This window comes from Heloderma suspectum, chromosome 4 (genome assembly GCF_057233095.1).
Source record: "Heloderma suspectum isolate Gila_16-S chromosome 4, 16-S_ref, whole genome shotgun sequence".
NCBI classification, from domain to species: domain Eukaryota; kingdom Metazoa; phylum Chordata; class Lepidosauria; order Squamata; family Helodermatidae; genus Heloderma; species Heloderma suspectum.
In genome coordinates, this window is record NC_139461.1 from 203,926,211 (window position 1) to 203,938,656 (window position 12,446).

Here is a 12,446-nt window from a genome sequence, read left to right on the forward strand (position 1 = left end):
CCATGCTGGTCTGAAGGATCCCTGCTGGAAGCTACAAGTTTTCCCACAACTATACTTGTCTTAATCTGAAAAAATTGGAGAGTATGAATTCGGAATCACATTTTCATTTTATCAGAAAAATTGAAAAACTCCATTCTTTATTAGCATGGCCCCATTGAAAGCTAGTGGTTTTTCCCTCAAGCGCTGCAATCCTGCTAACCTTCACAAATCCGCCCAACTAGAGAGAGTTTGTCTGATATGTCACCATTGATTGTACATTAACTACTTGCTGATTGATAGATAGATAGATAGATATGCAGGCATGACAAGAAATGTACTTGCTATTGAATTAGTCCTTTTTTTAGGGTCACCAAGGTCAACCTGGAGCCCCAGGCCCTCCAGGACCCAAAGGAGAGAAGGTATGAATAGTAAGGATTGTGCGGGCGCCCAATTCAGTCCAGGAATCTGGCGGAACCACCCCTGCCCGCCCCCCAGAACCCCTCTCGCCGAGCCCCTGCCCCTGCTCACGCCTTGCCCGTGCTCAGCGAATGGCCTGCACTCACCCCAGTGGCGTTGTTGAGCTTCGCGGTTGCCATCTTTTGAGAAAGAAAATGGCAATCACAAAAACACGCATATTTGTGCACACACAAAAATGTGCATTTTGCAGATGCACATAGTCATGTATGTGCGAAAATGCACATTTTTCAAATAATGCACATTTTTGCACACACACAAATATGCACACACAAACCGCCCAGAGAGCTTCAGCTATTGGGCAGTATAGAAATGAAATTAATAAAATAATAAAAAAAATAAAATAAAATGCACCTTCACAAAAATGCGCATTTTCATGCATACAAAGACATAAGAATTTTTGCAATTGCCATTTTGGGTTGTTTTTTTTAATGGCAACCGCGGAGCTCGATGAGGCCGCTGGGGTGAGTGTGAGTTGCTTGCTGAGCGTGGGAGAAGCTCTAGTGTGGTCCGGGGACTGGCGAGCAGGGGCTGGGCGGGCTTCTGGACAACCCGGATGGGGGTGAGTTCGCACATCCCTAATGAATAGTAGCAAGTGATATATTGTAATTGACAGAGATTATCACTGTTGACTAGATATAATGAAAACACATAAATTAAGCATATTTTTTGCAAAGCCCCCAATTGGAGCTCTGACCTCAGTTGAGAAAGCCACTGCTGTGCTCTCTATGGCAGCTGTGAGGGGTGGGAACAGCGGGGGGAGAGTATTCCTGTTTTGATTTCCCCTCCCAAGGTTGTAGGAGTGTCTATGGCCTTTGAGGGGGAACTCTGCAATAACCTGTGGATTGCTGCTTCGCAATATCCTCTCAAATATCCATAAGATTGCTCTCTTAACTTGTAATGTTAGATCCAATATGAACTTTGTGAAGCACCTGATTTTACTAAATATTTTATATAAATCATGCATTACCCCTTTGCATATGCATGTCTTGAAGAAGTAGTATATTTGAAATGTGCCTGTATAGTTTACTAACAACACTCTCAAGCTTCATGACCAATAAACAACTGATTTGTCTTCGTTATAGGGTTATCCTGGGGAAGACAACACAGTGCTGGGACCACCTGGGACCATAGGTGAACCAGTAGGTCTTTCTTTATCCAGAAAACTATGGTGACATTGTATAAGAGAGCAGAACTTATCCAGAGAGGCTGGATGAGGCTAGACAGCCATCTGTCAGGGATGCTCTGACTTGGATTCCTGCACTGAGCAGGAGGTTGGACTCGAAGGTCTTATAGGCCCCTTCCAACCCTACTATTCTATGATTCTATGAACTTGTATAAGTTTTAAAATAAGTATATTTAGGCTTCCACAAATTCCACCTTCTTTTTTATTGCAGCTGAGAACTTGGCAACACAGTCTTTCTGAACCTTAGCCTCCCATTTGTAATAAAAATAATACTGGCATGCATACAGGGCTATTATACAGGGTATTCAGATAATGTATGTGAAACTCTATAGACATTTCAGAGTTCTGTATAAATGCTAAGTATTATTATCAGTGCTAATTTCGTTCAAGTTTCTGCCACATGCTGCAGAAGTAACCTATTTTTCATCTTGATTTTTAAAAAAATTAACGTGTGTGAGATTCAAAGCTTCAAATAGCTTTATTTTAAATAATTGTAAACAGCATTTCATGAATTGATTGCATATTCATTCAGGTGTGTAGAACTAATTAGACAAAATAAACACATTTTGTAGTTGAACAGTGATACAGAGTTTTGAAAAAATCCAGTTTTTCTTTCCACTTTTTTTTTAGGAATGCTAAATTTCTTTTGAATGTAAGATTCCGTATTTTTTATTCCAGGTCAACCATATTTCATATGAAATTTTAAGCAATCTGGACTCTTTGTGGTTATTTCTCTAGGGGCCTATTGGTGAACATGGAGAGAGAGGAGAACCTGGTGATGTAGGTTACAAGGTAAAGTGTGCTTTGATTTTTATTTAAATATAGCATGCTCTGTAGTTTATTTTAAACCAGCAACAGAAATTCTCTCTTACGCATATGAATACAACTTAAAAAAAACCCTCCTTAAGTGAGATTGGGAATGACAGTACCAGCATTGACTATTGACAAAAATCTGGACAGGAATTGATTCCATGGGAACACAGAAGCTAATCATAATTTAGGGCCAGCTGAATCAGAGACAATACTAGGAAACTCAGTAGTAAAATTTGCGAACAGGCCAGATGAAAACGGTTAAACCTTTGTATATCCTTTAATCCTTCCTTTGCAAACCAGTGTAGTGTAGTGTAGTGTAGTACAAGAGTTGGACTGAGGAGACTTGAGTTCACGTCCCCCACTCAGCCATGAAGCTCACTGGATGGTCCTAGGATATTCACCATCTACCTGACAGGATGATTGTTCTGAAGTTAAATAAAGTAGAAGGATCTAATCCTGAGCTCCTTGGAGGAAGGGGACGATACAAATGCGATAAATAGACGAATAAGACCAAAGCCCAGGCCAGGAGCTATCTGCAAAGAGACATATGAGGAAAGGGAGTAGCAGCAGGGCTTAAAATTTGGACTGAAAGGATGAAGTATAGGTATAGTACAAGTACCAGCCAGAATTAAAGGCACGTGAGCTCTGTTACACTGAAAAGAGCCAGATGGAGGAACAGGAAGTTATGCAGAAGGCAGGCAATGTGCCCGTGGTTGGAGCAAAGGATGTATTTTTTAAAATATAACCTGTTGCAATGGAGGCTTTAGGACAGAGCAGCTTGAACATGATATAGTTGAAAGAAGAAGGCCCAGTGAAGTGCCTACTAACGTGCACTGCAATGAAATCAACATGTTGGATCATTGCTCAGCACCTCTCAAACTTAGTCTCACCAGAAGTGGATAACATTAGTTTCCTGTCCAATGATATGTTATTCTTCCTATTCCTAGGGTCACGCAGGGCTTCCAGGACATAGAGGTGCTATTGGACAACAAGGGCCACCAGTAAGTCCCTTGTACAGTGGGTTGACTTTATTGTACTTATATAAATATAATTAAATACATGGTACTTCTGTATTTGTTACTGGGCAGGGTAAGGGGAAATCCCAGTTTATTTCCCGCTTGTTTTGATATCTTCTAGGCATTATTTTATAATACGTTTTGTTTTTCCAAAGGGTGAGCCAGGTGAACATGATGAACCAGGACCAAAAGGAGAGAGGGGCTCTCAAGTAGGTAGAAAAGGAGAAAATGCATTTTTAAAGATACTTGAAATAAGAGGTCTGTGGCTCTAAAGTTTTATTTATCAGCTTACTTGTTCTTTTGTCAATCTGTTCCCATCTCCAGAATTGTGACAACATAAAGGATATGTTCCATTGCTGAAGCTAGTGAAGCACTCTTCCTCTGGCAAAGCTAGTGAAGCACTCTTTCTCTGGCAAAGCTAGTGAAGCACTCTTTCTCTGGCAAAGCTAGTGAAGCACTCTTTCTCTGGCAAAGCTAGTGAAGCACTCTTTCTCTGGCAAAGCTAGTGAAACACTCTTTCTCTGGCTGTCTCCTTACTAGGGAAACTTTTCTAGGCTCTTTACTCTCCTCTGAAGCCTCCATAGGATTGTGCCAACCTCTGTGGCTTTATTTGACCTGAGTGGCTCATAAAGAAGCTATCAGAATACAGCTGGCTCAGTGGACAGAAAGCTGGACTTGGGTTTACAGAATTTAGGCTTATATCCTCTCCCTGTTATGTAACTAACAACCACCTTATTTAATTGTGGGTGGGAATTCCTGTCTAACCACATAGTTCAGCAGAACCCTCAGGGTGCATAAAACATTATAAAGCACAACATCCAAACTAATAATTAAAACAAAAATCCTAATGCCTTAAAAAACATAAAAGCAGCAAATAAAGCAATTTCAGGTTAAAACTAGCCTTGCCTCCCAAATGCCTGCTGAAATTTTTAAAAATTAGTCTTTCCATGCTAGCTTCTTAAATGATAAGGGCGGAATTGGTCTGCAAAGCTTCTCTGGGGAGAGGTGTCCATAATGGGGGTGCCATTACTTGAAAGGCCTTCCTCCTCATCCCCATCCATCTCATTTTCCATAGAAAGGGGTTTGGAATAGGACCCCATTTTTATACCCTGCTTGTGAGCTTCCAGAGGCATCTCTGTGACCACTCTTGGGGGGGGAAATAGTTGGACTAGATGATTTTTAACAAGGCAGTTCTTATGCTGTTATTAACACCATTGCCTTTGCATACTCCATTAGGTGATACCCACTGCACTGTTTAGGAAGCAGGGGACAACCAGGAGTGCAGATGGATTCTGTGGGGCTGGGGCTGGGGCTGGGTGCTAGTACAAGGAATATGGGTCTTATGTCAAGTCTAGGAGCTTGTCTTCCAATCTTGTGTGCCGTGGTATCTGTGTGACAGCTCCTAGAACGAGGCTGTTAAAAATAAGCAGCTGATAGTATTTGAGTGCTGACATGAGGGATAGATCGGGCAGCAGCATTTATGGGTAATTGCCTTTCCGGCTTATTGCCTGAAAGCCTTTTTAATGATTCTTCTGTTGGCCTGAAGTGTTGTGAACCTTCCTTTCCTTCTTTTTTTTAAAGCTACTTTTTCTCTGGACATACTTGAATCATTTTTTTCTGTGCCCTTAAAAGGAAGTATACTCAGGAAGCCATATGTGGAGGACCATCCAGGTTAATAGAAGCCATTATCCAGAGAACCACACAACAGACTCTGCATGCCAACTTATATTGGCATATATTGACCTGGTTTGCATTACCTGACAGCCCACTGTGGGTTAATTTACCCGCAGGGGTTGTCGCATTGTGCTGGGCACCCACAGGCACCTCTTTTGCATGGTGCCCACAGGCGCCCAGCTTTTCGTGGCTTGTCATGTCATGCAAACCCAGGCAGCAGGGGTTGTTTGAGAGTTAGACAACCCTCAAATAACCCATGGTTTGTTTTAGGGTTATTTGAGGGTTGTTTAACCCTCAGACAGCCCCTGCTGCCTGGGTTCGCACGACATGGCAAGCCAGGCTTGCAGGCGTCCAATACAACACAGCAGTCCCCACAGATAAATTAAGCCAAGGTGGGGGCTGTCATGTGTGAACCAGGTCACTGTTGGCTTGTTTTTGAACAGCAGTCCCCCCATATAAGCCACCTGGAACTTGGGTGAATTTCAAAACTAGTGATGTGGCATGTGTGGGCTGCTATTCGAAGGGTGCAGCATGAGGTGTCTGTAGTTCCACTGGGTATGCTCAAGCTCTAAAAGTGCTCTCTAGGTTGTGGCCATTATACAAATCCATTTGAACTCGTTTGTAAAGAAAGTACAGCTGTGGCACAACACATATATGTTTGGTATAATGAGTACTCCGTAAGTTCCAAAGAACCAGGTAATGTGTCATTTCTAATAATATTTTGTTTTGAGGATACAGCAAATGCTGCCAAAGAAATGTTTAGATCTGCCACAGAGTGACTTTTAATATAATTGTTTAAAAGATTACATAAATAATATTTTTTTAATATCCATATTGCACCTTCAGACTTCTACTTTCAACCAAATCCTGCTCCAGTAAAATTGTTTTCTGAGGGATATTATGGGATAATATGTGACTCAAAGCAAAACCACATTTTATTAACTTGCATATCTCAGTAGCTCTGTAAAGCAACAAGATGCTTTAACTTTGGCAGCACGTGCATAAGATAGTACTAAAAAAACAAACCAAAACATAAACCCTTCCAGCTTCTCCAGGCTCCTTTCAAGCTTTCCATTATATCCCTTAGGCTGACATTTTATATCACAGTTTAATTCCTAAAAATAGTTTAACAACCAGAAGCTTAATGAAAAAAATGTACGTCTTAAAACTTCAAAAATTCTTAAAACTTTTGAATATTAATCTACATAGTGGTGCCCTCACATCATACATTGCATGTATGGAAAGGAATATGTGTGTAGGTCCACTGCGTCTCCCCACCACCACCAGAGAATACAGAGAGGAGATCATGTGAAGCAGTCCAATGTGGTTTATCATCTGTGTACAGATGTTGTGGCAGAGAGCACTTTTAATTCAAATGACAATGATGCATGATGATATAATTTATATTTATTCTTTGCCTCTTTATGTAATGTAATGTAACATTGGCACTACACTATTGAATGTTACTTATATTCCAAAGTAATGTTTAAAGTTTTATTTAACAGTTCATTGGAAAAATAACGTGTGTGTGTGTGTGTGTGTGTGTGTGAAACTACTGTAGAAGTTGACAAAAGTTAAGTGATGTGACATTAGCCCAGTTCAGACTTAACACTCTCAGGCCAATAAACCATAGTTTCAGATTCTATTTAGTGAGCAGGGATGAAACCACAACTTTCCAGTTCGGATTTAACAGGATACTGTGGTTTAAATAAGCCACAATCTCAGTGCTGATGCAGGGTGTGCAAGAAGAGAATAGGACTGTTTGCACAACGTGCGGCCACCATTTTGACTATGCAATCCCTGCTCAGGGGTTGTCGTGTCATGGGAACCTGACAAGCGTGGGTTATGTGAGGGTTAAATAATCCTCGCGTAATCCATCATCCGTTTTAGGGTTATGCGAGGGTTATTTAACCCTCGCAAAACCCACACTTGCTGGGTTCGCATGACACAACAACCCCCGAATGGTGGTGGATATGCAACATGGCACCCACGGCCCCCATTAAATAACTCACGACAACCCATAGCATGTTGTCCAAACCCAGTCAATATGTTGTATCCATATACAACATCAGCCTGATGACCCCTTCACAACTGCAAACTGCACTCATGGGAGGGTGCTTTGAGGCAGAGAAGAAGCGGGGAAAGCTGTGCTTAATCCTTCCTCCACCAGCTTCCTTTCTCTTCAAAATCCTCCTCCCCTGAGTTGCTTTTCCCTCTGCAAGGTTCAAACCACTAGCAGGGATAAAAGCACCTGATGGACAGGGAGCTTTGTAGCAGTAATGGGGCTGTTGGACTAACGTTAAATGCAGCTACAGTGTGACATGTTGTTTGGCCTTGAGTAAGAGCAGGGGTTGGATAAATAACACACATGTGTAGTCTGAACCCGGTCAGTGTGTGGGCACATGACTTGTTTTTGGGCCAGTAATCCATGGTTTATTGGCCCAAGACTGGACGATTCTCTCTGAGACCTTGGGTACCTAAATAAGGTATTACTACTTAGTGGCATACACAAACACACACACATACATACAGTCAGGGCCAGAAATATTGGAACAAGGATAACTGTTTTGGCTGTTGGCCTCTGTACACCACCACATTGAAGTTGAAAGGAAACACACCCAGATGGGAGTGAAGTCAGGACTTCCAACTGTAATTCAAGGGGTTTGACAAAAGTGGGGCACTAACCATTCAGGAAGGACAGCTAGTGGCATGCACACACATCCATCGCTGGTGGCTCATAAGTAATGGAACAAACCAACATCGTTTCAAACTTAAGGATCGCCTTTAATACCTGGATGAAAATCCTTTGCAGTCAATGACTGCCTGAAGTCTGGAACCCATGGACATGACCAAATGCTGAGTTTCCTCCGTCGAGATGCTTTGCCAGGCCTTTACTGCAGCTGCCTTCAACTGCTGTTTGTTTGTGGGTCTTTCTGCCTTCAGTCTTGTCTTCAGTAAGTGAAAAGCATGCTCTACTGGGTTGAGATAAGGTGACTGACTTGGCCATTGAAGACGGTGAGGTGACTGACTTGGCCATTGTCTTCCATGGTCTTCCAGGCCTTTTGCTGTTGCTGAGCTTGCCAGTTAATTCCTTCTTTTTCAGGATGTTCCAAACTGTTGTGTTGGCCACTCCCAATGTTTTTTCTATCTCTCTGATGGGTTTATTTTGTTTCCTCAACCTAATGATGGCCTCCCTCACTCGCATGGACACCTCTTTGGGCCTCATGTTGGGAGTTCCAGTGAACAGCTACCAAATGCAAATGTAACACTCAGAACCACCTCCAGGCCTTTTATCTGCTTGATTGGTCATGGGGTACCCAGGAAACAGGCCACACCTGGCCATGCAGCTACTTGTCAGCCATTCGTTCCATTACTTATGAGCCACCAAAAATGGGTGTGTGTGTATGCCACTGGCTGTACTTCCTGGATGGGTAGTGCCCCACTTTTGTCAAACCCCTTGAATTACAGCTGAAAGTCCTGACTTCGCTCCCATCTGGGTGTGTTTCCTTTCAACTTCCATGTGGTGGTATACAGAGGCCAACTGCCAAAACAGTTATCCTTGTTCCGATATTTCTGGCCCTGACTGTACATACACATATGTACAAACTAATCCAACTTTTATAGAAGATAAAGTACCATCAGAGTGTAAAAAGCAGTGAGCAGACAAAGGAATTCAGTAAGTTCAGATTTTTTTCAGGAAGTTACATGTACCCTTCATTTTTGCATAGATGCCATGTTTTATGAATGTGCCTCTTTGTACTGAAATCTAAACTGTGTTGCCTCTTTGAGAGCAATCTAAAGCTACTCCAGTGGTATTTCACTTATTAATATGAAATCCATCGAATCTCATTGGTAGGGGGCTCCTGTAAAAGAAAGCAAGATTCCAACTTAAGCAATGCATGGGCTAAGTGGATGCAGTTCAGTCCAGCCATGCTCGCTCACAAATGGAATGTAACTCAAGTAGAATGACCTGGGGAAAATGCTAATGTGCTTCTGTGAATGAATGTGTTGCCTTGACAAATGAAAGAATATACAACCAGCTTCTGAGCTTAGATTCCCCTGAAATGGATGTTATTCTAACGATTTTTGGCCCTGACCCAACTCCAGATAATAGAAATACTCCTAGTTCCTTGAAAGAGAAATACTTGTAGTTATATTTCATCAGTTTTGTTAACCAACCAATGTTTCGAAATCTCTAGGGTCCCGCTGGAAAAAAGGGAATGAGTGGTCAAGCTGGGAAACCTGGAATGTCTGTAAGTAAACAAACTGTTCTGTTCATTATGTGCTTACATTTCAGACTGTGAGGAACAAAAGACAAATCCATGTTACTTGATGCAGGCAGTGACATGCTATTGATGAAAAGACAAACAGTTGATTAGCAGAATGATCTTGTCTACCCTGGAGGGTGGAAAATCTGTGCAACTTTTTAATTGTATCATGAACATGTTTCACCTTTACAGCACTATCTTGTGCATGTTTACTTAGAGGTAAGTCCCAGGTGTTCAATGGGGTCTGCTCCCTAGTAAATGTATTTAAGATTGCAGCCTTGCAGAACATTATACAGACATACTTCATAAGGTCTGTGTTGCACACCCAGTTATTTAAAAATGTATAGAGACCAATCTCAATCTAAAGCAGATTTTTCACGTATATGTTACTGACTCATACATTTTCTTGCTTTGAATGTATATATTCCTAGGAATTGCCCCATCCCTGTCCATATATGGCATACTAAGTTTCAGACATTTTTCTGTGCTTACCTTTCTAATTTCAGATATTAAATATGAAATTAATTGAAGAATTGTGGGGGAACTGGACTAATCCAGGGGTGGGCAACTTATTTGTGGCTAATACCCACTGCACTGAACAAGTTGGGTCCAATATAAGTTTGGGAGCACTTGCACTTATGTGCTTCCAAATCAGCTGAGATCATCAGGCAGGCTTCTGTCTCAGGTGAAAACTGTAAACGAAATGTGGTTCTCTGGTGTTTTGGCCTTCTCTGCTCTGGTTCTGCAGCTATAGATTATCCTTCTCAGGGAAGCCTGCTAGGCTAGTTCTTTCTTGGATTTTAGAAGACAGGTTGAGACTTTCAGCTGGCCTTCAGCAGTGTCCTATTTTCCTGTTGTGTTTATTTTATGTTTGTTATAGTGATTATGATTTTATAAGTTGCTGCTGTTGTTTATTACCTACATGTAGTTTGATATTTACAAAATGGGTTTTTTAAGTATTTTAGGGCGTACACCTGTGACCCCTAAACAGCATCTGAGGGGCCATAGGATATTTTGGATTCCCAGTTCCAAGGTTGGAGACAGCGCTCCGACCTCAAAGCTGGGAATAGGAGCTCCGACCCCGATCCCCCCCACACGCACACCTGACGCAGAAAGAACCTCATTAGCTGCCTCTCTGAGGTCAGGAACACAACTTTGGAGAGGGGTAAAAGGTGGGCGGAGAGGGGAGGAGACTGGAGAGGTCAGGATACGAGCGATTGTGAGGCATCTCCAGCCTCCTTTTCTCCCCCTCCGAAACACTTTTGCAAAAAAGCCCGTCTAGCTAAAAATGCAGAGTGGGAGGATAGGGAGGTGAAGATCTCTTCCGCTGTTCCTCCCACCCTGCAGAGGATGCTCGTAAGCCTCCAAGTTCAGGGGCTTTCGAGCATCAAGTGCACAAACCATAAGACTGCACCCTTAATTCTTGTTTTAAAATGAATTACTTTATAATTCGCTTTGAGTCCCTATTGCAGGAAAACAATTCATTACAATTAAAATAAATAAACAAACAGTGCCTGCTCGCTGACAGTTAAACATACTCATTAGAAATGCATGTATTGTATTGATTTGTTTAGAAATCCTGCCTATTCCGCCTTGGCTCAGTGGATTCCAACTCATGAAACATACCAAAATCTTACATACAAAAATACAGCAAACTCCTGCCCAGTTCATACAGCATCATGCCATCATTATAGTTCTGTTCAGGCGTTACAGCTTGAAAGGAAATTCCAACATGTCTAAGGGTCATGGGGCTATGTCCCCAGTCCTGCCCCTTCCTCTCCCAGGCTTCCCACATTCAATGAGAAGGTCTGAAGGATGCTTCTCTCCACATGTGCTTAGAAGCCTCCATGTGATCGGGAACTCTGCTTTATCTGGGTTCCCAATTGCTGGGGGGCTTCTACTCACATTCAGCGGAACACACGGAGAAGCCCCCTTCAGGACAGGGATGGGGAGCGCAGGGCGAATACATGTGCAGACCCTGGGGGCAGGAGCAGCCCCTGCATGAGTTGGAATTCCTTGTTCAGGCATAATGCCTAAACTGGGCTTATGTAGCACGATGTAAAAAGCTTTCAGCGCCCACAGCACTAACAGAAGCCATACACAAATGTATGTACAATGTGAGCGAACAACTCCTAGTGGAAGACCATAGATAAAGCCACCTATTGTTCACTTGTGAATTAACGCATCTCCATCTTCCAAAATGTTGTCGGGTGTTCTATGATAGTAATCTATCTATACCAAGTTTATTAACAGAATCTAGTGAATTTTATTAACATTAGAATAATCCTAGAAAAAAATACCTTGGCTCATTCTTTAAATAAGAGTGAATTTACACATTAAAAAGACCCACACATTTGTTTGTCTTTTAAAAAAACCTGTACATCACTGGGTCTATGATCAGTTGGGTCTTTTTGTTATTATTGTAGTTGATATTGTTTTTAATAGTGTATTTTAAATAGTTATTTTTAATATTTATATGTAACTCGCTTAAAGATTTTATTATATTAAGCAGTATGTAAGTATTCTTAATAAATAAATAAATAAATAAATAAAAATAAAAAAATCAAATCATGGGGGCAGGGGGGAATTCTGCCACACTTTTGAGCAATTCTTTTTCTGGGGAAATCTTCTCATATGGTTCTTTCCTTGTTTCTTACCTTTTTATAGTCACTTGGTTGTGTACAATATGGTTATTCTCCTATAGAAGTTAAATGGTCTGTTCCATTGAATGAGCGGTTGTAGATGAAGCAAAATGGACATGTTTTTCTTCTAAAAGGGCTAATGTTGTGTCTTCTCTGTTAGCAGTTGTTGCTCGAAGCAGCATCTACTGACATAAAATAAGCATTAAACAGCATTAATTTACCAGTCAAAAGAAGAAGAAACCAAAATGTTATGTGCTTCCATCCAGAGAGGAAGCATATTTAAAAAACAAACTAAGAGACCAATCCTATGGCCTCTAGACAGCATCTGGGGTGCTATAGGATGCTGTAGATCTCCTCCTCCACACCTGTAAACAGAGCTACGAGAATGGAGAAG

The 12,446-nt window shown here is 41.6% G+C and overlaps 1 protein-coding gene across 1 annotated transcript in view; it reads left to right on the forward strand.

Annotated features, from left to right (window-relative positions):
- Window positions 1-12,446, forward strand: part of COL24A1 (collagen type XXIV alpha 1 chain) — a 223,565-nt gene that overhangs the window by 178,858 nt on the left and 32,261 nt on the right. Inside the window, exons 41-46 of the mRNA XM_084852036.1 lie at window positions 345-398; window positions 1,539-1,595; window positions 2,378-2,431; window positions 3,400-3,453; window positions 3,624-3,677; window positions 9,342-9,395. Of these exons, the coding sequence (XP_084708162.1) occupies window positions 345-398; window positions 1,539-1,595; window positions 2,378-2,431; window positions 3,400-3,453; window positions 3,624-3,677; window positions 9,342-9,395 (327 nt within the window). The remainder of the gene's footprint in view (window positions 1-344; window positions 399-1,538; window positions 1,596-2,377; window positions 2,432-3,399; window positions 3,454-3,623; window positions 3,678-9,341; window positions 9,396-12,446) is intronic.